Source organism: Pagrus major, chromosome 5, assembly GCF_040436345.1.
Source record: "Pagrus major chromosome 5, Pma_NU_1.0".
In the NCBI taxonomy this organism is placed as follows: domain Eukaryota; kingdom Metazoa; phylum Chordata; class Actinopteri; order Spariformes; family Sparidae; genus Pagrus; species Pagrus major.
Genome location: NC_133219.1, coordinates 24,355,056 through 24,382,004, shown reverse-complemented (window position 1 = coordinate 24,382,004; position 26,949 = coordinate 24,355,056). Strand labels below are relative to the sequence as shown.

The 26,949-nt window shown below is 40.1% G+C and overlaps 1 protein-coding gene across 3 annotated transcripts in view; it reads left to right on the top strand.

Annotated features, from left to right (window-relative positions):
- The window catches only part of gphna (gephyrin a), a 74,171-nt gene that overhangs the window by 1,232 nt on the left and 45,990 nt on the right, over window positions 1-26,949 (top strand). Inside the window, exon 1 of one of the 3 annotated variants that reach the window (XM_073465662.1) lies at window positions 16,093-16,182. The exons of the other annotated variants lie outside the window; for them this stretch is intronic. Within the exon in view, the coding sequence (XP_073321763.1) occupies window positions 16,170-16,182 (13 nt within the window). The 5' untranslated portion in view covers window positions 16,093-16,169. Of the gene's footprint in view, window positions 1-16,092; window positions 16,183-26,949 lie in introns of those variants that run through there. 3 annotated transcript variants of the gene reach the window in all.

Genomic DNA, 26,949 nt, shown 5'->3' with positions numbered 1-26,949 from the left:
TGTTTCATCTTGTTTGACACATCTACTGAGAATGTATGGTGAAGACATTTTAACTAAAGAGTTAGGTCAAGTTTAGGGTTTAATATAGGGTTTGAGAAATTTGACTTAAAGGTGCATTTTGTAAGATATGGACATAATTTTAGTTTGAAACATAAAAAAATGAATCAACCCTGTCAACAGACTGAAGAATAAACAGTTCTGGTGTTATGTCCAATATGCCCATGTAGTGTATAGCAGAGATTTCCACTGCTAAGCATCCAGGGACAGGCTGTGCCGTCTTGTAATATTACGTCTTCCGCAAGAGGCAATAGTGAGTCACTGTAGCCTCTAGTCTGCCACAGGAGAGTACGAAGAAGTCAAGCTGGCTGGAGGGAATGGGTACCGCATATAAGTTTACAGCCTCAGTTAATTAGTTAGTGAACATAAAGATGCAGACGCTCCAGAAAAACAACTTTTATCATCATAAACAACAGCTTCCGGAGAGAAACCAGGTCTGCGGCAAAGAAAAGAAGCTACATTTAAAAAAAAGCTAAACAAGAGTATATATCTCCAGGGCTTTCCAACACTGGAGACAGCTCTGAGCGAGTAAAACGCTGAACTTGCAACGTTTCTCAGACTGGTAAGTAACATCTAATGTTGGCTGTTTACGAAACATTTTTAGTTTAATGACAACACAAACTGTAACAGCATGATGTAACTGTTTTGTTGTTACTGTGGCATTGTTAAAACTGAGCAAAGTCAGCTATAAGGTAAACTTATACACAAACGCCACACGTGAAGATTATACGATAAAAGTCATATTTTGACCAGCTGTCGAAGGTTCAGTGGTTTGGTAGAGTTTTGCCTAAACTTGCTCTGCTGACAGTTTAAAGTTGTTTATTTGTCACAGATGACTGTAAATTGTGGTTGTATGGACCCAGTAGTAGACAGACTTAGCATTACTATTATGAGATTAGGCAAGATTTTAGGTTTCGGAAACTTTGCTAAACATTTGAGGACATTGCAAGATTTATTATGTTGTCTAACTGTAGCAATGATACTGATAGATATTGTGTACAGTTAGCAAATCATGACATTTTTGCAACAGTTATGAACAAGGAGCAGGTATGGCTTCTACAATATACATTACATAAGCTGACATCTTTGACCATCATCCCATTACACTAGGGGTGTGCATCTCTCTCTTAAAAGATGATGCGACACGTATCTAGATACATGGGCTACGATGCGATTCAGGGACAATACTTTATATTGTGGAACAATTCAATACGATTCGATTCCGATTTAGTACGATATGATACAATTCTTTGTTTCATATAGACATTCATTTTTTATTATAAATTAGAATAAGCCAATTCTATAAAAGTGGCATTGCTTACCTTCAAATAGACATTTCATAAAAGACCAGGGAAGACCAGGGAATCTTATGTATTTTACTTACTATTATGTATATCTTTATCTTAATCTGCTTATACCCCAGTGTATAAAAACACACCTGTTGTCTCATCCTGGACCTGAGGAACAACTCTCCTGTTGTCTGGATCTCCATGATCAGGGTCTCTGAAGTGGATCTGTCTGCATTGGACCTCTCTGAACTGGATGTCCCCGACTGTCTGTATCCTCTGCTACCTAGTAATAAGCAGTGTATACGATCACACCTATGATTAACAATCAGACAAATATTTACTCCTGATGACAAACTCAAAAGTTGGATTAATTTAAGAATGTGCACTGTGCAGCAACTGTCAGTAGACAGTAAGCAGCGTGCGGTATAGTGATGGTCTTGACTGTGGCTGGAAAAGGTGTTTAATCTCTGTGTCTTTGTCTTACAAGTTTCACCATGCCATCCTGGCATTGCGGCTTGCTTGTTGTCCGACGTTCTGTCCTTCTTATAAAATCCAAATCTCTACCAAACTTTTGAGCTTATATTTGATGATGCATTGTAAATCTTACAGGTGTTGTTGGACATGTTGCTTTTGTTTTTACCTGGCAAGCAGGGGGCAGGCGACGCTACCTCTCACGCTGACCTTTGAACTTTTACGAAAGTTTGAAAATGCTGTGACCAAGTAGCAGCATAGCAGCTTCACTCAAACGATTCATAACTTTAAAATCAGGCCATCGACCGGCCCACAGTACATTAAGATTGATCCAGAGGTCCCCATATCTGTGTAGTCGTATATCGGTTAATTTTTACACCGCTACATGACACATCTCTACACTGAACTTTTGTACATCCCATGATGAAGAGGTTTGCACAGGACTATATAACTTTGAGTCTAAAACATACAGTACATACTTTGCTATAGTATTTCCTTATATTTTTATTCTAATTTTCTATTCTGTCTATGGTCTTGACTGCAAATTCCTTCCTCTCAAAAAGGGTGCCATTTTAGTGTCACTATTGCACTGATATTTTTGTAAATTGATAAACTTTGTAATAAATGGCAAAACATCAAAGGCTTTCTTGTGTTGACAATAACTGAATTGAAACATTCCAACCTGCTGGAGAGGCTTTTGTGCCAGCTTCGCTCAAATGGGGGTTACAAAGGTTGTTCAGTATGCCTGTTTACACAGACTTGTGTTTGTTACACCGATAGAATGAGTATTGAATTTGGTAAAAGTTTTATTTAGCACATATTGTGAAACAATGAGTGCAACAATGAAACTGAGGAATGGTGAATATATGGGTAAATAAATACATATATATTAGTAATTTTGGTCCATACAATTTTAACAACTTGCAACAATGAATTTGCATTGAAACAAATAAAATTTAACACAAGTAAGGCCTATTGGTTCCACTAGTCAAAGTCTCATAGGCTGATATGCTAGATATGACATTAGGCCAATAAAACATGTTTGTCTGTGAATACAGGGAGCTTGGTTCAAGCTACATACTGTACAAATTATGCTGTTTCAATAAATACTCACTAGTATTCCAAATGTATATTAATCCACAACCAAAAATAGTCCTCCCGAATATGCTTCTGAGAAACTTCTTGGAAATCTCCAATGGCCAGCTGATTCAGGATATGACTTACTTGTCAACATTTTCATCTTCAGTAGGGACAAATTAGCTTCACTTAGCTCCAGTTTGTACCTTTTTAATGTAGTACAGCTGCATTTGAGTCTTCCTTTCCAGGGCTGTGCATGGACCATGCCAGTTTGTGACATGTATGTATGTGACGGCGTAAAATAATATATTGTCAGTTTCTTTTAGTTATAAGAAGGCGTCCTCTCCTCTCCGTTGATATGCTCTAATCACAGGTGTGTTGATCTCTATATTAAGTGTCAATAGCACCTCTCCTCTCCTCTCTGAATAGAGTGCAGTTCAGATTTTAAAGAGTTCAATGTTCTGTATGGCAACATCCTTGAGGAACAGGGTTGTGTCGTTTGGAACTGACTCTTTATGAGTTCTAATCCAAATGCATTCAGTCTTTTCAAGTTCTCACAGTTCTCTATCATGATAGCCAGTATTTCTGCAACTAAAATGAATAGTCCTCGACTCACTGGACAACCCTACTGGATTCCTTTCTGTACATCAAACAAGGCACGATACTTTGAGGTAATGAAACACAGCTATTAATGACCTTTATGAAACTGTCCCCAAACCCAAATGCCTCCAGAATATGGATAGTAAAGGGGTGTTCAATCATGCCAAAGGCTTTTGAAATCAAGAAATAGAATAAAACATTTATCCTCAATCAGTTCACTGTGATCTAGTATATCTCGTATAAGATGGATGTTATTGTGACTAGATTACCATTAAAGCAGCCTGACAGAGGTTCAGTGATGACTTGAGGTATACCTTTTTTGAGACACATTGTGAATATATTTGATGATAGTTTATCATCATTGTTTAACAATGTGATTTAGATTAGATTTTTACCTGGTTTTGGAATTAAAACTATGACCCCTTTATTCACACTTATTGGAAGACTATGCCCACCAAGATCTTTTTAACTTATGTAGAAATTCCCTACTTTCAGACCAAAAATTTTATAATTTGTGGTCACACCACCTGGGGATTTGTCAAAGTGTAAACAATTGAGTGCATTATCCAATTCTTCAAGTATTATTTCTGTGTCACAATAACAAGTGTGGGTATCAATTAAAAAAATGTTAATAGTCATGTTCAGAGTATGACTTTCTATACAAACGGTTATAGAAGGAGAAGATTTCATCAGAAATTGTTTTGGGATCAGCACATTCTTCATTATCAACTAATAATGTTTTAATGCCATTCCTCTCTTGACATCTTTTCTCTAGTTTGCAACAATAGGAAGTGTTTTGTTCTCATTCTTCTATCCACTTAGCCTTTGATCAGATATAAGCACTCTCAGCTTTGTGAACAAGGATGGGTCAAGCTGGTTATGCATTTCCATAATTTTAATCTTCTTCTGTAGAATGGCTTTTGTTACAGTGTGTGTTCAACTTTTTAATTACATCCTTTTCTTCTTTTCTAGCCATAACAGTCTATTTTTTCGTAAAGGATGTTGAATATTTTCTAACTTTAAATTTCAGGAATTCCCATTTGTTTACATACAGTATGATTGAATTTCAGGATCTTTTAAAGATTCCTCCAGTGTGGCTCTGACGTTCTGACAGTGACTCTCATCCTTCAATAGAAATGAATTAAATTTTACAAAAACCTGTATTATTTTGACTAGTATTAACTGTCTTAAGTTCCAAATGAATTTGACTATGGTCTGTTACTGTGCTCAGTCATAAGGTTAATGTTATATGGCATGTGAAATTCTGATCAATAAGAGTGACACAACGGATGTTGCAGAAGAGTAAAGGATCGGGACGTTAAAGTTACGCTATTCATTTACTTCCAGGCCAGCAATGCATTTCAGTAAGCATGACGAAGCAGGTCATGACTCATGGGCAATTGGGTTGAATTGAAATGGGAAACTTATGGAGTCATTGTGTATTTCACTAACTAGTTATACACTTATCGTTGAGGGAAACTCTGCTCGGAGTGCTGCGGCTAGTGTTGTAGTCAAGACCGCACCAACCGAGACCAAGACATTACCGAGACCGAGACAAGACCAAGACTTTTAGAGGTCGAGACTGAGACAAGACCAAGACCATATATATCAAAGGAAAATCATAACAAAACATCAAAATGTGAGTTTTCTTTTTATTTAAGTTTGCTTTTAAATAAATGCGACAACAAAAACAATCTTTGCTCTGTTGTTTTCAAAGCAGCACAATGAATGAAACAAATCTCAAATCTTAGCAAACTTGTCATGTTTCACTTCTTGAAAAAGTTCATCATATTATCAAAACTGAATTGACCTGACAAGTCACAATAAACCTTTCATTTCAGAGAGAAAGAATTGAAAAAAGTAAAGAGTTCGTACCACCTGTCGTCTCCATACTCTGTGTGCAGGGGGGCGTGTCAGTCACTCTCACACTGACACCGGGCAGGTAGCAGCTGCAGCTGGGGGAAATCTTTACACTACCAATGATTTGAAGTTATTAGCTGTTTTTGAGAGGGTCCATTTTCACTCTTATCAGTAAGGCATGGACAAAAAGCCTATCAGCGGTGGTCTTGACCGGTCTCGTTCAAAAAACCCGAGTCCGCCCAGTCCGAGACCGAGACAAAACCGAGTAAAAATGCCCTCGATTCCAAGACAAGACCAAGAACCTCAAAAAATGGTCTTGAGACCGGTCTCGAGACCAAGACCAATCTCGAGTACTACAACACTAGCTGCGGCTCTGATGCGTACACACAAAGCAACGTTACAGGACCAAACAACAGTAACGTGGTAACTGGTAGTGTCTTTGGCAACTTATGAGGAAAAAAATACTGTAGTTACACGTGGAAAAGCCTCTGTCATCCTGTCTGTCATAACGACTCTTTGTCACATTTACGCTTAAAACACGGTCTGTCCCCAGCAGCAGAGCCAGGCGGCTCCCGCAGTTGATCGCGATGTTTATGTGATGCGATTCAGAGCATAAAACTTCAACTCGCCATGTCTTTGTCACCTTCCACTATTGTGTTGTTGTAGTTACTTTCGTACCGTGACAGTCAGCCCTCCTGATCTCAATCACAACACATTATAACTGCATCCATATGATTATAAACAGTAGGCGGATACATATTTAGATTAACAGGTGGACAGGTGAGAATTCATCTTTTCAGGTAAGCGATAAACAACATCAGTAAACCCACTACTGAATAAGCGGTAATTTATGTGGTAATGTGAACTCAATCAGTAAACCAACTTCTGAATGAACAGACATCTTTTGTGGCAAGATATAACATCAGTAAACTATTGTCTGAAAAGACAGTCATTTAACTAACACATAAGTGAGCAGTATAAGCTCTGCAGAATAAAATGGCACAGAAATTTGGCATTTGGTTGAACGTGCCATTGATAGAAGAAATAAGTTCCAACAAACAGCAGCCATTCAACAGTCTTTACCAGAAGGCAGTTTGCAAAAGTGTGTGTTAACATATGGGTCATTCCATGCCAACTCACCCGAAATCCAGAACTTTTCCCATTTCACGTCATGGATTTTGTTGAAAACAAAAATCATGTTTAAACTTGTGCGACATAAGAAAATTCTATTCACTTCGCCTGTCATTGGTTTTAATGCTGCGACTCATCTGTGTAAGGGTCATTCCATGCCAACTCACCTAGGGCCTCCCAGTTCATGTCAGGGATTTTCTTGAAAAAAAATCATGTTGACTCTGTCAAATTAATGGCACTGTGCAAAATCCAATAGCTGTACTCCAAATACTTTAGAAGTTATGAATTTTTTAAGTTTGGCCCTCTGAGCTTCATTTCAGCATTTTTGTAATTCTTTATCTGTAAAACTCTGTGAAACTTGGCAACATGTATTAATTTAATTAGTTGCTGAATGGTTACAGTAATCAAATGAGTAACAGGAAGTCTTTTGTTTTTATCAGAACAAAGAATCTGTCATTTTCTAGAGTTCATATCTCCGTCAGTTGTCACTTTCTTGCAACCAAATTTTGGTTGGTTTCTGTCACATCTAGGAGTTATTTGGTTCTGCAAAAAAAAAGTGCCACAGATCTTGCTAGATTTTACAAAGAGAGATTATTTTGATTTCCTTGAAACTTTACCATTTGAAAGTGTTTATATTTATTGCACATATATAAATAATTCCAAGATGTACCACTCCTTCATCGTCTATAATTTTTTTGTGCTTTTCCCTGGCTGTAAAGTTACATTCAGTGGTTTTATTCCATCAATAGATAATTGTACTGTGTTGACTTGGAGGTTTTCTATCTGTCTAATAACTATTGAGCTGGTTTTAAATTGGGTTCTGGAAATTTGCAATATACAGCTTGTAATGGTTTAGTTTTTTGCATACTAGATGGTGTCATCTTGTTGTGTGTGTCTGGACATAAGATTAATCTTAATTCCTTAGCTCAACACACGTACTATTTGACAATATTTGGCCACACTGTATCCGGAGCCTCCTTGTCCGCTTTGAGTAGTTCCTCTGAAAAGCAAATTCTGTACTCTGTAAGGGAAATTCTCCTTCTTGTTGCTGACCTGTTCTAATCCTGACAAACCCCCACACCTTGGGTGAAGGGGAATCTCCCCTCCTCTCACATCCTGGTATGTTCTCTACCATACATTGATTTCTGAATTAAAAACATTTTAATTCCCACATTCCTCCCTTTTGACACAAAGTGTCAACACACATTTTTTGGAACTACATTCAAAATTTCAATAAAACAAAACCATTAACAACAACGAAAACAATCACTTAATTTGACCTCAAACTTATATGACTCTTTGTTATAGTAAATTGAAAAATACAACCACACACATTAAAACAAATCTTACTGAAAAAACAAAGCTCTACCAATTCATCATTTGAATCACTATATGGGTTTCCTGGGGCCCATTCTAGCATGGAACAGACACCTTGTTCACTCTCATTGGTTGGCTCAAGTGGTAATTTAACATATAATGTCTTTTCTCCTCCAACTACCCCACTTATCCATCTGTATAAAAGGGCTTGCATGCACGTAAGCGCACAGGTACAAAAGCATAAAGCAATACCAAAAAAAATCACAACAGGAATAAAAACATGAATGACAAGGTGGTCATTTAACCATTTGTTGAAACTAAAACCTGCTGATTCAGAAGGACCAAATTAATCGCAAATCTCTTTAAGTGCTGTGATCACACTGATAATATTGTCTGAATTATCATGGATGTGTGTGACACATGCTTCATCAGTAAAATTTAGTATCATGCATCCAATTTTTGCCAAAATATAATCAAGCGCCTTATCATGTTTTAACAGTTAATCTGTGGGACTTATCATTTGCAGCTAAATACTGCAAAACCCTTTATCGTTTCATTTGCAAAAGCAAACACTGAATAAGTTATGTTATCTATGTGGTCAACCAGGAATGTCTCACCATACCATGGGAATAAACCAATACCTCATTTTTCACCTAAAGAAAATACAACAGTGGTAAGATGCAAGGTTAGAAAACTGTGCCAATTCCCGTTTGTGAATGTGACCATCCTCTGAAAGTTGTCTTAGATTTATAGGGAGTAATGCTAAGTTTGTAATGTATCGAAGTGCTGTATCGTAGGCAACTGGACACGTTTCAGTTTCTTGAAGATGTTTCACCTCTCATCCAAGAGGCTTCCTCAGTTCTGACTAACTGGAGGGGAGTTGGCAGGCTTTTAAACTCTGTGTGGGTCTGACCTTGCAGAGTCGTTAAGGAAACGTGTGAGCTCTAAGTTTCAGAGTAGTTAGGGCCACTTGTGGGTTGCTAAGGCTAGGTGAGCCCAGGTGTGAATGGTTGTTAAGCTGTCTGGGGAGGGAACTCGGTACTGTGTAGGAGATACACTACTTATAAATTTAATTTATTAATCACTTGAGATTAATAAAGCACTCGTAAATAGGGGCACCACCTCCATTCTTTTATCTCTTTGACTAATCTGGATGAAATTAATCAAATTCGACTAGACGAGGTTTCAATCAATTCGAATCAATTTCAGATCAATTTATTCAATCTCATAACTAAAGTAGTGACTTCTACACACAGTTACCATTGGTTCTCCACATTAAAACAAAATCTCCACAGACAACGACATGGTTAAATATATTTATTTGGCTAAATAGTTCAGAGTAAATGAATGAAAAGGCAAATTAAACAAATGACAAAATTAACAGGTAACAAAGATATTTGATACTGTAATGACTGATGTAACAAGTTTATGAATGAAATATGTGCGGATGGTGAAATTGCAGGTTAGGTGAAAGCATTTAAATAAGAGAATAATTTAATGCTAACGGAGCCCTAACCAAATTTCTCCTAAGCTCAAAGAATCTTATTCAGAGCCAAAGGGATACCAACTCATATTTCATAAGCGGGAAGCCTGTAGGATGAAGGAATAGATACTTGTCTGAGCATTGTTTGGAGAGTCAGCAAGCTACGGTTGGCCGTCCTCCAGCGGTCTTGGCTGTCCTTTAACTACAGGGTGGCAGTCTCGATCCAATACCCAGCGGGTGGCACCGCTCGGGGTAGTTGGGGGTAAAAGCAGAGCCGGTTCAGCCTGGCCTGAGTCTTTCGTTGGAAACCTCTCACACGGTTTCTTAAACAGCTGGTCGCGGTAACATCTTCCTTAATGATGATGGTCTTGATGAAGAGGATGAAGGTGATGATGATATTCTTCAGTCGCTTTGAGTGGTGGTTCTTAGGCTCTGACTGATAAACTAATTTAACTTCTTCACTAAAATAACTGAAGGATGCTTAGTCGGCCGATCAAGTTATCCTTAGTTAACTTAGTTTGAGAGGATTTCAAATTAAAGTTCATTTTTCAAGTCAGGTCAGGATACTTAAAGCTGGGGTTGGTAACTTGGAAAAACCGTCAAGCCCAGGCCAGATTTGAAAGTATCCAGACAGTAAGCCCTGCCCCCTGCACTCAGGCCTCTCTCCAAAGCCGCTCCCCCCAAACCATGAACACGCACTGTCCGACAACTGCCGAATACCGCCGTCGGAGTCCTAGTCCACATGAGCGGTGGGAAGAAGAGTACCAGTGCATCGTTTTCATCACAACATCTAACAACAAGTAGCTACCTCATGTCCCATTCACCTGTAAGTAAACACCTAATATTATCATATTAAATGTAAACAACCAACATAGCCATTGCTAGCACTGATAGCTGTCAAGCTAGCTTTGTTAGCATTCAGACATTGTTTTGAAAGTGTGTTTTGATATTGTAACTTATTGCTGGTCAGCTAGCAGCAGCTGGCTATGGTAACGTTAAATATGGCAAAGCTAAAACATCAAGATTGTTGGTGGGCCTGCTACATCATAATTTTTTCCTGATGAACACCACCTACAACTATTTGTGTTTGTACAGTGTATTGACCAGTCATGTAACATCAGACCTGCCAACATGTACACATTTTTCGTACTCGGCACGCATTTTGACACTTAAGTACGCTTGTACAAATTGCTGCTCTCCAGGTACGCATTTTGTTGCATCTCGCAGTTCGCCGGTTTCAGTTTCTATGCAGGTTCAATCTATGAAGTTGATTCTGCCGCTGAGCCACAACAAACTGCGTATAAGTGGAGTGAAAAGCTTTTGGCCAATCAGAGCGCTACATTTTAACACCCTCGCCCACCTCAAGGTTGGCAGGTCTGTAACTTGGACACACGTGCCCTAATCAGAATCACATTTTTTGCCAAGTAGTTTAAATTTGAATTTGTGTTTTGGTGCATAACAATAAACACAATAAGTAGAACAATGTAAAGATAAAGGGCTGGTACTTCCAAGAAATGTTATATAAACTGGGACATCTGTACAGTTTTGTCCAGGAATGTCTAAAGTATTGACCATTGAAAGTGTATATGTTCACAGTATGCTGAGGACAGCCGAGCTCTGTTCCATAAAAATATCTAATCATGTTGCTCATCTGTTGCTTTACAGGCCAAAATTCAATGACTACATTTGGAGCAATCACATCAAGTGCCATAACTCTGCCTGATACCTATTTATTTGTTGTTCTGTATTTACTCCTTGTTTTGCATTATCTCTAACTTGTTTGAATAAAGTCTTGAAAATGATAAATGCCTTTTCTTTACACTTCCAGCATAAACAACCATCCCATTACAGTTCTTATACTTTACATGATGCACTAATAATAACAACTGAATTAGGTAACTCTTGTTTATTCCATTTCTTGGAAGACATGTAAATAAATAACACTACAAAAATAATATACCTTTTATCGTTTAGACAATATACAGTACTATTAGCATAAACAACTATATCCAGGAAGGACATCCAGAGGTTTCTTGACTGGTTATGCAGTTGAGGTCGGTGCTGTCTCAATCCTCTACTGTTTTGGCAGTGACTGTCCTGTAGAAAGAGTAGCACAATTACTTATCTGACAGTAAATACAGCTTTTTTAAGGACCTTGAAATTACTTTCAATTTAACATAACGCCACAACTTGAGTTGCATTTTACGCAGTGACAAATATTCCTGAAAACAATCAGAACACATTACATCAGAATTGTGCCATTTACAGTCATTTCATATTTACCAATTCTACTTTTTGGGGGGTTAGCAAAATGTCAATATCAAAGTAATTTACATAGTTTCACATTCTCATTATGTTTTCTATGCATTGTGACAGTAGTGTGTACAAGCTCTACTTGCTGGACTTTTTGTTGTACACCTTGGAGTACTTGGCCTAATCAATCAATCAATCAATCAATTTATTATTTAAAGTGCAAAATCACCATGGTACATGGTCTCAATACACTTTACAATAAAATCAAGTACAATAATAACAGACAATAAAACAATAGTGAAACACCAGAGGAAAATGATAAAACAGTTAAGAATTAGTTTAAACCAAAATATTGGGTAAAGAGGTAAGTTTTAAGACGGGACTTAAAAATTGCAGTGGATGTAGCTTCTTTGATGTCTAGTGGGAGGCCATTCCATAAAAAAGGAGCACGGTACGAGAAGGCCCTACCACCAGCTGACTTTTTATTGATTGATTGATGGGATCGAACTAAGAGAACGAAGAGGACGTGGCGGAATGTAGGGAGTAAGTAGTTCAGTTAAATAAGATGGTGCAAGTCCATTTAAGGCCTTATAACTTAAAAGAAGAACTTTAAAATTGGCTCTAGCCTGAATGGGCAGCCAATGTAATGATGCCAGGACAGGAGTTATGTGACAGAATCTACTTGTTTTTGTTAAAAGTCTGGCGGCTGAATTTTGCACAAGCTGAAGACTCCTAGTAGTACAGATGGGGAGGCCAGAAAAAAGGACATTACAGTAATCTAAACGGGAAGACACAAGGGCATGGAGAACCACCTCAGCGCTACGCCGGGATAGAGCAGGGCAGATTTTGGCAATATTACGCAGGTGAAAGAAAGCTGTCTTGGTGATTTCCTTGATGTGAGTCTGGAAAGTCAGGGTTGGATCAAAAATAACACCTAGGTTTCTAATGTGCGTGCTTTCAGAGATCGAACAGCCATCAATATTAAGACAAAGACTCTCGGAAAAGTACTTATAGTTATTAGGCTTAATCACCAGCAAATCAGTCTTAGCAGTATTAAGCATGAGAAAGTTATGACTCATCCAGATCTTGATTCGGCTTACACCTGTTTCCAGATTTTGTACTTGAGAGGGGTCATTAGGCTGTAGTGGAATGTATAGCTGTGTGTCATCAGCATAGAAATGGAACTTTATACCATATTCTGCAATTATCCTACCCAGAGGGAGCATGTAAATACAGAACAACAGAGGGCCCAGGACAGACCCCTGGGGCACACCAGCGGTAACCGTAGAGCATTCTGACAAAGAGTTATTAAAACTAACGCATTGGGTTATACTAGATAAGTAGGACTGGAACCATGAGAGCGCCAGCCCGTGAACACCAATGTAATGCTCCAGTCGGTGTAGAAGCACACAATGATCTACGGTATCGAAGGCCGAACTTAAGTCAAGAATTAAAAGTAAGGAGGCTGATCCAGAGTCAGCAGTGACAAGTAGGTCATTAACTACTCTAGTTAGGGCAGTCTCAGTAGAGTGACAGGAGCGGAAACCAGACTGAAAATTGTCAAAGAGATTATTGGCGGAAAGGTGGGCAGTCAGTTGATCAGCAACAATTCTCTCAAGTATTTTGGATAAAAAAGGGAGAGTGGAGACAGGTCAATAATTGGCAAGAACCAGTGGATCGCTAATGGGTTTCTTGAGGAGTGGTTTAATGATGGCAGATTTATAGGTTAAGGGGACACACCCCTCAGAGAAAGAAGTGTTCAAGATGGCACCTATAGGGGCATTCAGAATAGGAAAAAGTTCCTTAAGGAGGTCAGAAGGGATGGGATCTAGTGAACACGTTGTTGGCTTTGAGGCGGCAACCATTGAGGCCAAGGCCTCAGCAGAAATGGGTTTAAACTGAGAGAGTGAACTCGTGGCCCAGGACACAGAGCACTGGCCGGTCATGGTACTAGAGAGCTGCTGGCTAATGATATTGTTCCTTATTTGGGAGATTTTATCAGTGAAAAACTCTAGAAAATCATTAGCTGTGAAAGAAGGGCTCAGAACAGGTGAAGAGTGTGTAAGCCTGGCCACAGTATTAAACAGGACCCGATGATTGTTCTTATTGGTTCCAATCAAGTTGGAGAAATAAGATCTGGCAGCAGAAAGTGCATGTTTATAACGTTTTAAGGTAAGAGTCCAGGCAAGGCGTGAGGACTCTGATTTACAGGTGCGCCATTTGTCTTCAAGTCTACGGCAAGCCCGTTTTAATGAGCGAGTGAGGTCGGAGAACCAAGGCACAGATTTAGTTCGAGTGCCTCTACTAGTCCTAAGAGGAGCAAAGGACTCGAGCGATTCTAACAGTGCACTGTTTAGGCTATCTGAAAGGTTGTTGACAGACATAGCCATGTTGGAGAATGATTCAAGTTTATCGGGCAAATGATCAGCTAAAAGGGACTTAACATGGTTGTTAATGAAACGAAAAGAGTGAGGGTTAGGTTCAGAGCGAATAGTCTGTCCATGCGTGAGAAGGTTAAAAAAGACACGAGTGATCCGAGACCGGGACCTGAAGAATAGAAGGGAGGCCAGCAGTAATATCCTTTGTACAGACTAGATCCAAAGTATTACCAAGATTATGAGTGGGGCCAGTGACATGTTGGATGAAGTTGAGACTAGAAAGAAGATCCAGAAATTCGGTTGCTTTGGAATCCAAAGCATCATTAATGTGAAAATTCAGGTCACCGAGCATAACTATTTTGTCATATTTAATCAAAGTGGTAGATAAAAATTCAGAGAACTCAGTTAAAAAAATGGGATTATACCTGGGTGGTCTATAAATGAGTAATGCCAGGATATGTTGGCGGTTTCCAATAAGCATGGCCAGGTACTCAAAAGATGTAAAGTCACCGAGTGAACATACTGTACAGGGAAATTGATTCGAAAAGATAACCGCAGGTCCCCCACCCGATTTGTCTTTCCTAGCGGAGAATAAGAAGCTATAGTCAGGGGGAGACGCCTCAATAAGAACAGCACTGGCAGTGGAGGAAAGCCAACACAGTGAGGAAAAAGAAATGCAAACCATAGTGAGTAATAAAATCATTAATATAAAATGTCTTGCTGGAGAGTGACCTAATGTTAAGTAAAGCACAACTGAGGTCGACAGGGGGAAGAGCTGGAGGGACAGGAACTGTTTTTATACTAATTAGATTAGATGTGACCCTCCCATGAGTGCTGGTGCGATTAACTTTACTGGGATCAGGGTTGTTGCTATGAGGACAGTGAGAGCGTTTTGACAGGATACAACGCCTGTCAGTAACTCTGATAGGGATATGAGAGCTGATAGGAGTTGGAATTGACATTGGCAAAGAGGTATGAGGATCTGCTACAGGTTTTGCAGCTGCGAAAGAACTAAGTGGAGTAAGGGGGCCAGAAGCGGAGACAGTGCAAACACTAAAGATGACAGCAGGACCCGCACTGTCAGAGACAGTGTTGTGACAGGAAGACAACGTGTGCAGGGCAGGGTCTTGCTGGGAAAAGCATCATTTCAGGCTAAAAGCAATGAAGTTAATAAAATTGCTTGTTAATCTTTCAGACCCTTTCCTATTCAAATGTAAACCATCAAATTTGAAGAGGTCACGCTCAGTCCAAAAATAATCAAAATTGCTAATAAAACCCAGGCCTGTTGCGGTGGTGAAGTTCTGCATCCACGTGTGCAGACTACAAAGTCGACTAAAACGCTCTGAGCTTTTGAGCAGGGTGGGAATAGGGCCAGAGAGAACACACCTCTTCCCGAGGCTTTCAACAGTGTGAATCAGCGACTCAAGATCATGGTAAAGTTTGAAGGAGCGTCTGGACATGACGTCATTTGTGCCGGTGTGCAACAGAACAGTGTGAACAGACAGATGGAGATCAATGAGGACAGGTATCAGTTCTATGAAGTCAGTAGTAATCCCACTGGAGAGACAGTAAGTGATGGAGCCTGGGAGATGCACATTTTCTTATGAGAATTTCAGGAGGATGATTCTTGCAGCCATTGTCATAGACCGACAATTTAGGGGACAGAGACAGATGGGAGATGCCAGGGGTATCTGGAACAGTAGAAGAGGGATTAGAGTCACCTGCGCAGATGACGTCATCATTGAGCGTCGAGGGGATCGGACCCACGTTAGGCTGTGGAAACGATGGCAGCGGGGCAGGGAGAGGAGGCCAGTTTTCTGAGAAGGATACCGATGAAGGGGACGAACACCTTGGACGTTTACCCTGGGACATCAGTGGGCTAGTTGGAGGGGTGCGACGCTTTCTGTGTCGGGAGTTTGGCAGGGCTGATTGCTCCGGAGCGGTGCGTGAGCATGTAGCCAGTAGCTCAGCTAACTTCTCCAGTGGGGTGAAGAAGTTGGATAACGGGATGGGATCGTCGCCATACTCCTCCATGTCAGGGGAAAACAAGGGGAGAGAGACCGGTCTCCCCTTCCTAACAACGGTCGCCCAGGAGGAAGAGGGAGCATCCGATGTGCGGTGGACAGCGTTGGCCGAGCTGGGACCATCCTGCTGCAGCGCTTCCACCCGGGCGAGAAGCGAGGATTGGCGCTGGAGGACATCATCCAGGAGGGTCGCAATGGAGCGTAGCTCTGACTTCAAGCTGGACAGCTCATGATCCTCCGGGGTGAGTGGGGACATTTTCATGGTCAGTTGATGTTAGCTTTGCAGTGTTAACTCGTCAAATTCCAAGCGAGCACCGGTGAATTAAGATGTCAGTCGACTGTCGTTTATTTCCAGAGGTGGCTTGGTGTATCAAAAATCCCAATCCAGAGCATTAGACGGACCGTCGAGAGCTGTTTCCGTCTGATGTCACCAAGAAATCAGGCGCTGGGAGAAGCCTAAGAGAAAGGAGTTCCATCATCTCTACAAAAATTATAATAATTACAGAAAACTAGATAAGGATGGATAACTAAATGTGTTTACAGGACATAAAGTTACATCTAAATGTGTTTATGGGGCATAAAAATGTTATTGATTCTGTCAAAGACAACACAGGACTGTTGCTATGTAAAGAAAATGAAGTCTGGAGTTAGGTGGGTGATGGGAAGCTTATGTGATGGTGGCAAGCGATTATTTATAGGGATTGTCAGGTGCATTCTGTGTTTCCCACATTCTACTGTGATCAGCGGACAGTCAGATCATGAATTGAAATGCAAAGTCTATTGTCTTTTAAAAAATGTCTTACTAATATGCTATAGTCTCAAGCAGTAGGCTAACATGTGACTGCTAGGACCAGTACTTGAAGCATTTTCCTGGTGCAGCTAAAGAAATGATGCCATTCCTTTTCGTATTGTATCCCTGCTAAGGAGCACATTCATGCAAATAAAGCAAACCAACATGATATGAAAGAAGGACATGCATATATGAAATGTATCTATCAAAGACACATATTACATAAATAACAGTGGTCTGATCCATGTTGCTATCAGCATCAAGTTACACTCACCTGTCAGAGAGAGACTGCAGAAATAGTGGAAACATCAGGACGTGGTTCTGCTGTGAACTGACGCTTCAAGGCTGGAAGTTGATGCGTCCCTCTCATAACTATAGGACACAGAAATAGGCAAAATCAGCACATTTGTAAAACATCCAGTTCAAAGCATGGATGTATTATATAACTGGATACCGGACCGGAAAATGGCGGCCGTTGATTTCAACGGAGTCGCTCGCCTGGCGCATATGCCGAAAAAGTTTCTGACTTCCGGGTTTACTTCCGCGTTATGGGGCCCATAGAGCATGCGCAGTTGAGTCACCCCCCATGATGCTCTGGGGCCTCCCATCATGCCCTGGGGCAATGAGAACGAGCAAATCGCGTTCTGGACAAGCGCTGCGCGCTCATGAGTGCTTGTGGATGAGTTTGACCGGTAATGACAAATCTACACAATCAAATGATAGATTTATAGGGCACATCAACCGATGATGTTCTCAAAGTCATGGTTATAGACTATACGTGGTTAATTTGTGTTGTTTTATTTTTTTTAAGTAAGGATAAAACATTGTTCTCCGCTGTTTTCCTAACCCTCCTCCCGGTCGTATGCATTTGTTTTCAGTGAAGTCAATCGGTGGATCAATGGATTATCATATATATGTTATGTTGTGTGTATTTGTGTAGTCTGATCTGTCATAAACAACAGATTACATGTTACGGGGCGCGTTTGTGTCGCGGACTCACGGTGCCACAGAGATGGCACCGTGAGTTTTTTTTTTTTTTTCACCGAGACGAGAGAGCTGAGCCTGTGGCCAGAGCGACTGTCTGTGACACCGCCCGGTTCCAAGGCCCTGATCGCAGGTTTGGTTTTTAGCCACGATATGGAAAGAGCCTCCACTCTCCCTGTAACAAGTTACAAGTCATTTATCTACCATCACAATTAGTCTGAAGCTGTTTAATGAAGGTAAAAATGAAACACAAGGTAAATACCCTGCATAGTTCTTCTCTGTGCTACTCTGATCAGAGTGGCGTCCTTAGCAATGGGTCTGGCAACCGACTGCAGGAATTACTTTATCTGTTGTTGTGACTCCTATCTCTGGTCAATAGGTAGTGTTTTTTCTGTTCACTCTCCATATTCAACCTTTAACACACTGCTAACTCCTAACCCCCATGCAATATTTTAATACACCCACTCTTACTCCAAACAAAGATTAAGCTTTCCACCATCTACACAAGACATCTGTCACCGATATAGTCCCTCCTGGAACTATAAAGAGGTGTCTGGCCCCCGGGGAAGCCTTCTGGCCAAAAACCCTGGAGCACAGAGGACAGTTTAGTGTTTCATACTATACACAATGACTCAACTAAATGCACACACTTATGGCACTATATTCTACACATGTAAGCCACAGTAATTATGGCACATGTTCCACCAAATACTAACAAAGTGATACACCATGTCCAATCTCCCTCTATTCGGGATCCTGACTATCTCCCTTTCAGGCGGAGCTGGTGTGATGTGTAGACAATGTTGTGTGCGAATCCAATAAAGTGCAAATATCTCTATCGAAGTGCAAGTGCCATTATTCATGTGCATTGTTAAGTTGATTGTGCATATATGTGTAAAAAATAATTGTAAAATATTTCCAAGGCTCAAACAAATCTATCCCAAGTAAAAATTGTTTAATTTGTGATTACAGTCTGCAAAACTGAGAAAAATTGTTTGTAAGAGCCAAGTGAGAGTATAACATATGTAACTGCATGTTGACTGTTGTTTCTTACTTTCTTTAAATAGAGAATGCTTTGACATTACGTAAGTAAAATGTGCATTTCTTAATTAATTAATTTTATCTTATATTTTATTATTCATCTTTATTATTTATTGCGTTGTAGTTTATACTTGCATCATCATCAGTATGCTGTGCTGCAGATTGCATAATTCCAGGCCATCAGACTGAGACGGTTCAAACCGTAATAAAAGGTCGTTATGATAGGATGAAAAGGATATTGAATATCAGTCAAGGTGAGACCGAGACCCTGGTGACACACATCACCGAAAGTATCACATGCATTGTAAATAACTTTTCAACTTTTACACAGCAGTGGCACTGGCAGTAAGTGAAAATGCGGTCATTAAGCGGGTAATTTAACACCAAAATACCTTTAGAATTGCATTTAAAAATATATGCCATTAAAATATGAAACATGTATCACAACTCTGTCTCGAAAAAAACTCACCCTGGAGTCATTTAATTCACTTTTCCGACCACGTTTAGCCCCGTTCAGACCTGTCATTAAGCCAACAGGCATCCTCGCTCCCGAGACGCAGCACAACCGCGCTTGGGAGTTCACGCACACAGCTGTGACGTCACTATGGAAAATGAGACTTTGGGGGGGCTTTTCTGGCCTTTAGAAAACTTTTTGACGGTTTAAAAGTCCATGACTTAAAAATATGGAATACAAAGATTAGCAATTAACAGTGGTTACAGCTGGAGGTGTCCTGAGAACAGTTTTACAGGCTTCTCTTTTACTATTGCGGTCTATGGGAAAAATGCTTTCTGGGCCACATGGGATTTTTTCTTGCAATACCACGAGTGGCCACTGGGAAAAATCGGCGTGTCTGCTGAGAGGCGGCGCCATATCCAGGTCTTATAATACATCCATGGTTCAAAGTCTATATGAATGACGTCACATAAGTACCATTTAACAACATCGGCTCACAAAAACAATGCAAACTATATTCACAGATATATGTAATCTTCCCAGGACCTCTGAACAGTGGACTTGGCCTTTCACACGTGTAGCACACAAGAATTAGTCCGCCCTTCACATACAGCTCATCTGGCTGATGTCCATACAGCCCAGGGTAGCAGTGCATGTGTGAACATTGCTATATGGATTAGATCCACAGTACATGTAAATGTTGGCCTGTGTGTCAACAGTGACGTTACATGTAAATGTCTCATATGGCAGTAGTCTGCTATTTTAGCTAGCTAGCTAGCAAACGTCAGCTACAACCTGCTAACGTTAGTGTTGGGTGAATACATGCAACAGCAACATAAGGAGCTAACGTTAGCTACGTTGACTACATAGTGTACAGTAATAATACATTTCCCCAACAAAACAAACAAGCTCATTACCTGTTCAACAGAGACACAGCTACCATGGTGTCCGTCCTCAGGTCTTCGACTGCTTCAGTTGTCGCCATCGCTGAAAATCCACTCCGATGTTGACTCGTTTTACTTCTTGCGCTATCTAACTTCTTTTTTTGGTAGCCTTCTCGAGTTCAGTCTTTCTTTTCTTTCTTTGTTCAGCAGTGTAAGCTTCTGAAGGTACCGCTGGTGATGAGAAGTGTGGCTGTAGTTTCTCTGCCATTGTTGTCAACAGTCCGCCATAGCAGTCTGACCCGGTCACGCGCAATGAGTGATGGGCGGAGTCAGCTCAGGGTGAGGAGGGTGGTCAGGTAAGGGCAGATTGATTGACAGGTAGTCCGTGCATACAAAATTGTTGGGCCGGTTAAATTGACTGGATGAAGTTTTTACAGCCCTCTGGCTGCCAGAGACCATGGATATATTTAGTTTTTTTTTTTCAAATCATTCAATATTTTGATTGCTGTCAGGATGTTAAGAAATGTTATACAAATATGATAGAAAATGCTTTTGAACAGAATTACCTACCCAAGCTTTAACTTGATAAAACAAATTAAAACAGAACTTAGTTCTGGAAGAAACTTAACAAAAGTTGAAGGTGAAAAATATAAAAGTTACAAAAATTAACGCGTGAGCACTTCTCTTAAGAGTGAGGTCTTGAAGAGAGGCGTAAAAATGATGTAAAAAGGTTAAAGTGAAGAGTTTCAAAAAGTGTTAAAGAGTGAAGAGTTAAGTCTAAGTTTAGAAGTATGAAGTGTTTTAAAAGTGAGGTCAGAGAGAGATGTCCCTGTTTTGTCCACTCTGATAAGGTGTGCCTGGGGGCAGGTCTCCCAGCTTTCGCCTCAGAGTAGATAACAAGTGTGAAAACTCAAAACTAAACTAACATTTTAATGTTTCAAATTGTGTTTCACCTTTCCCAGAATGTCACCATGGCTTAATGTGGACTGTCTTAAACACAAATCACATGAATCATTAAATCATTATCATTCAAAAATAATAATACTCGGTTAACACTCAAACACACTTGATTTATACAGTAGAAATAATTAATACAAATATTTCTTTTGGTTCTAGCTTAATACTTTTGTAACAGGGAACATAGTTTAAACATTGACTGGTAATATGCATTAATGAGTTAGGAAAAGTCTTTTCAAACTTGTCCAAATTTTACCAGGGGTCATCACTGGAGAGCACTGTGGCTCCATAGAATACAAAACATTTTCACACATTTAATTTATCTCAATTTTCATCACCGAGAAATGAAATTAATATCAATTTTATGAACTTTGTTTCTTGATTAATAATATGTTAATTTCCAGATTAGGTTCTGGCCTAATAGTTATTCTAACTTTGTTAAAATCTGGAAGGGAGAGGAAGACTCTAAGGAATGTAAAGGAGAGACAAGTCATAAATCACCGTCATCGGTGTGTGTAAGTGTTTTATGATCCAGGCGAGGAGGAGAGGAGGAAAAAAGGGGGGAAGATGTTCACTCTGTGTGTGTGTTGTGTGTGTTAATTAAATAGGAGAGAACCAAATAATAGCAGTTTTTAGTCTCATTTACAGATACAAAGACATTCAATTATAACATAGAATTATCAAAAGAAAGTTCTTCAGTTTCTTTGAGTTTTGGATCCGTGGATTCAATTGTGATTAATTGAACCTAGCTTGACCCTTAAAGGAAAGGTGTGGGTGTCTACAAGGGGGCAGTTGTAAATTTAATAATACAATTTAGGAGGGCCGCTCGAGATGTATTCAATAAGGGAAATAGCAGGTCTGTGAAGTGTCCGAAGTGAAGTCTTTATTACAAAGAAAAATAAAGTTCTTCTGTCCAGATAGAGGTCATCGGAGACTGGATGGATGGAGCCTCCTGGTACAAGGGGTCACAGGGTCAGATAAGCTATAAAAAGATGTTTACCTTGCAGAGAAACAAGGCCTCAATTTAAATCTCAGAGGAGAGGCATGAAACACTTTGAGATGTGTTTCTACAACTACATTGTAGGTGGGTGATAAGTAATGTCGTAGGCCACCTCCTCTGTTCAAAGTCGGTCGTTCCAGTTTGACATAGATGGATTCTTTTACTCCTCTTTCAAACTATCTGTCTTCTCTGGCCAAGATGTTTACATTGTTGTCCTCAAAGGAATGATTTATCTCCTTCAGATGTAAGTGGACAGCAGAGTCTTGACCTGAGGAGTTGGCCCTGCTGTGTTGTGCCATTCGCCTATGGAGAGGTTGTTTTGTCCCCCCCAATGTACAAATCTGTGCAGTCCTGGCTGCAGTGTACAGCATAAACTACATTACTTTGCTTATGCCTGGGTGCTTTATCCTGAGAATGGACAAGTGTCTGCCTCAGCGTTTTTGTAGGTTTGAAGTGAACCAGGATATGATGTTTATTGAAGATCCTCCTGAGTTTCTCAGATATTCCCGCGACATAAGGAATGACGATGTTACGTTTTTCCGTCTCCTTCTCCTGTCTGTTTTTTGGGTAACCACAGGTTTAAAGTGATCTCCTGATGTGCTTCTGGTCCTTTTCTTTCCCCTCTGTCTTTGTGGGCATGGTCTCAGCCCAATAGTTTAGGGTTCTCATGACCCCCAGCTTGTGCTCCAGTGGGTGGTGAGAGTCGAACAGCAAGTGTTGATCTGTTTGTGTAGGTTTTCTGTACCCTCAATGTTGAGGCTTCTGTCTTCTTCAATGTGTACTGCACAGTCCAAGAAGGGCAGACTGTATCCTTTGACATATTCCCGCATGAACTTGATGTTACAGTCCTCAGCATTTATGTTCTGTGAAGGCTTCCACTTCCCTTGTTCAGGTGTCGTCCACATACCTGAACCAGTGGCTTGAAGCAGTTCCAGTGAAGGTAATCAATTTGAACAGACGCCTACGACATTACTTATCACCCACCTACAATGCAGTACTGAGTTCCCTCCCCAGACAGCTTAACAACCATTCACACCGGGGCTCATCTAGGCCTAGCAACCCACAAGTGGCCCTAACGACTCTGAAACTCAGAGGTCACACGTGTCCTTAACAACTCTGTAAAGACACTCCCACACAGAGTTTAAAAGCCTGCAACTCCCCTCCAGTTAGTTAGAACTGAAGAAGCCTCTTGGATGAGAGGTGAAACGTCTTCAAGAAACTGAAACACGTCCAGTTGCCTACGATACAGCACTTCGAATTACCATGACCTGGATGACTGAGAACCTTCATCAACATGTACTGTTAACGTTTACACACAGGCCAACGTTAACACAGACTTTGGATCTCATCCATATAGCAGTATTCACACATGCACTGCTAGGGATTTTTGGACCTTAGCCAGATGAGCTATATGTGAGAGGGGGAAAATTCTTGTGTTCTACATGTCTGAAAGGCCAAGTCCACTGTTCAGAGGTCATTGGAAGATTGCGTATATCTGTGTATATGGTTTGCATTGTATTTGTAAGCAGATGTTGTTGGGTGGTATTTATGTGGCGTTTATTTATATAGCCTTCTGTGTTCTTTAGTTATGAGAGGGACCCATCAATTTCCAGCCTTTGAAGTGTCATTTCACGGCAGAACCATGCCCTGCTGTTTCCACTATTTCTGCTGACTCTCTCCCCGACAGGTGTAACTTGATGCTGATAGCAACATGGATCAGACCACTGTTATTCAATTCAATTCAAAATACTTTATTTGTCCCTTATTATTATTATTATTCATATAAAATGTATCTTTGAAGGATACATTTCATACATGCAACAGTCCTGTGTTGTCTTCGAGAGAATCAATTCAAATTTTTATGCCCCATAAACACATTCAGATGTAACTTTATGTCCTATAAACACATTGAAATGTACCTTTGTTATTTTTAGGGATGCACGATAACTTTTTTTTAAAACAGATACCAATAACCAATAACTTTCAGCTCCTAAAGGCCGATACCGATTACCGATAACACACACACACATATATATATGATCATGACCTAAGATCATGACATTAATACTATGAACAAACCCAAAAACACTTTTGACTCTTTAAATGGAGATATTTATTTTTTCTGATGCAAATACATGCATTGGGATTACAAACTGAAAAAGTGCATTCCAGAAGTTCAAAAAAATAAATATATAGTTGAAAGTCTGTATGTAACCACTGCGCGGTCAGACTCATCATGCTTACAGGGCTGACATCACAAGTCCATATATCCATGGTGAAGCTTATGTCTTTTACGTTGTTATCAATCAAAGTGTGAATACATTTGGCAATCGCATCATACTTAGCTGGAAGGCACACATCAGAAAAGTAGCGGCAGCTCTGCAATGTAAACCGTGGCTCCAAGTGATTAATCAGGCGAGAAAAGCCTCTGTCCTCAACGAGGGTGAAGGGCTGGTCGTCAATTATTAAGATTAAGTCTTCAATAGCCTTAGCCCGTGGGTCATTTCTGGCAAATTTCTTGGATTTTTCGAAAGCCTCGCCGATGTGTGTAAGTCCCGGTGGCTTCTTTGCGGCTGGCTTTAAGTTGTTAGCGTCTTTAGCAGCCCGGGCATCTTCATATGCTTTCAAAACTCCGTCGAAGCGATGGCTATGTTTCAGGTGACTAATCAGGTTTGACGTATTGAAGGTCGTGCTACTTTTACCTCCTCGTGGAACTTGCTTGGAACATTTGTTACAAATAACAAGTGACCTGTCTTCTTCAGAAACTTTGAAAAAGTCCCACACAATCGACGCCATGTTGTCTGTTTTTAAACGTAAGCATGCTGTGCTGCATTCACGGTGTGATGGAAATTCTCTGTTCCCACGTTTGCTAGTCGTTCTTTCGGCCTTTTTAAGTTCATGTTTCTATTGTTTATGTGTAACGTGGAAAAATACTGTGGATATCAATTCAAGTCAGCAACTACCAAAATTATGACCGAGTTAACGAGTTCTTTTCCGACATGAGGGGGTATTCTTGAATTTTCCCTGTCAGAAAGAGTTTTTCTGATTATGCCAACGTCACTTGACCCACCTGCCATTCAGGTCTCATAGTGGGAGCAGGGCACTGCCGTGCTGACAAAATCATATATGTTATCGGGGCTATTCGTCATGATATTGGACTTATCGGAATGACAATAATTTCCTGTTATCGGCCCGATAATTATCGTGCACCCCTAGTTATTTTATATTATTTTTGCAGCGATGATGACTTTTCAGTCACAAGAGCTGAGGAGTTGGACAAGTAAAGTTGTAAAGTAATATGAAAGTTTCACTAAGCTGGAAGTCTTTTCTCTTATTACAGGTACTCCAAGGTGTACAACAAAAAAACCTGAAACTATGTAAATTACTCTCAGTGAAATTTTGCTAACCCCCCACCAAAAGTAGAATCGTTAAATACTTTTAAGGTCCTTGAAAAGCTGTATTTGCTGTCAGATAAGTAATTGTGCTTTCTGTCTACGGGACAGTCACTGCCAAAACTGTAGAGGATTGCGACAGCACCGACATCAACAGCCTAACCTGTTGGCCAACACTGATATGTGTTTATAACCAGTCAAGAAACCTCTGGCCGTCCTTCCTGTATATAGTTGTTTATGGTAATTGGACTGTATATTGTCTAAACGATAAAAGGTAAATCTTTTTTGTAGTTTTACATATTTACATGTGTTCCATAACATTCAATAAACAAGAGTCATACCTAATTCAGTTGTCAATATTAGGGCATCATGTAAAGTGTAAGAACTGTAATGGGATGGTTGTTTATGCTGGACATGTAAAGAAAGGGCATTCATCATTTTCAAGACTTTATTCAAACAAATTAGAGATAATGCAAAACAAGAAATAAATACAGAACAAGAAATAAATACACGTCAGGCATTCCAGCACTTGATGTGATTGCTCCAAACGTAATCCACAAATCCTGGCCTGTAAAACAATAGATGATCAACATGATTAGATATTGTTATGGAACAGAGCTTAACTGTCAATCAACTTTCAATGGTGAATACTTTAGACATTCCTGGACAAAACTATACAGATGTCCCAGTTTATATGACATTTTTTCATTTTATTCATGCTTTTGACTTGAAGTACCAGCCCTTTATCTTTCTTTACATTTTTCTACTTACTGTGTTTTATTGTTATGCACCAAAACACAGATTCAAATTGTGAACTACTTGGACACACAAGTGCCCTAATCAGAGTCACATTTTCTGCCAAGTTACGTACTGTACAAACACAAATAGTTTAGTTGTAAGTAGTATTTACCAGAAAAAACGCACATGTAACGTTCTACTTTAGATACCTGTTCATGTGCAGTCCTTTGAGCTTAAAGATCTTCTATTCAACGTATGTCATCTTTTCTGAGAACATCTGCTCCCTGACCTATCACACTCTGACGTCCACGGCCTCTGCCACCTAATGCCGGGTCAGGCCGCGGAAACATTCTCGGATTGTCATGAAATTTACAGGACTCATGGGTCTCAAGGATTTAGTCAGGAATTATTTTTGTTGGAATTTTTGCCGCAACAGGAAGTCAGCCATCTTGAATGGCGTGTGGCGATTTTCATTTTTCCGTTACTGTTTTCGGGACTTTAGGATGGTCGCAGACTCCCCAGATTTGGCACATAGCTTTTAACCCATGAGTACGTTATTTTATACCATCACTGGCCTCAGGCGTGGCACGACAGCCCAGTAGCACCCCCTAGTGGCTTTTCCCATTTCGTACGTACAGACAAACACCTACACACACCAAATTTTGCACACGCATCACGAGTCACGCACATTGATATCTGATATGGGACTGGGCCTTTTAAGTAAAAAAATGGCTACATAGTGCCCCCTGGAATATTTCAAACTTTAAGC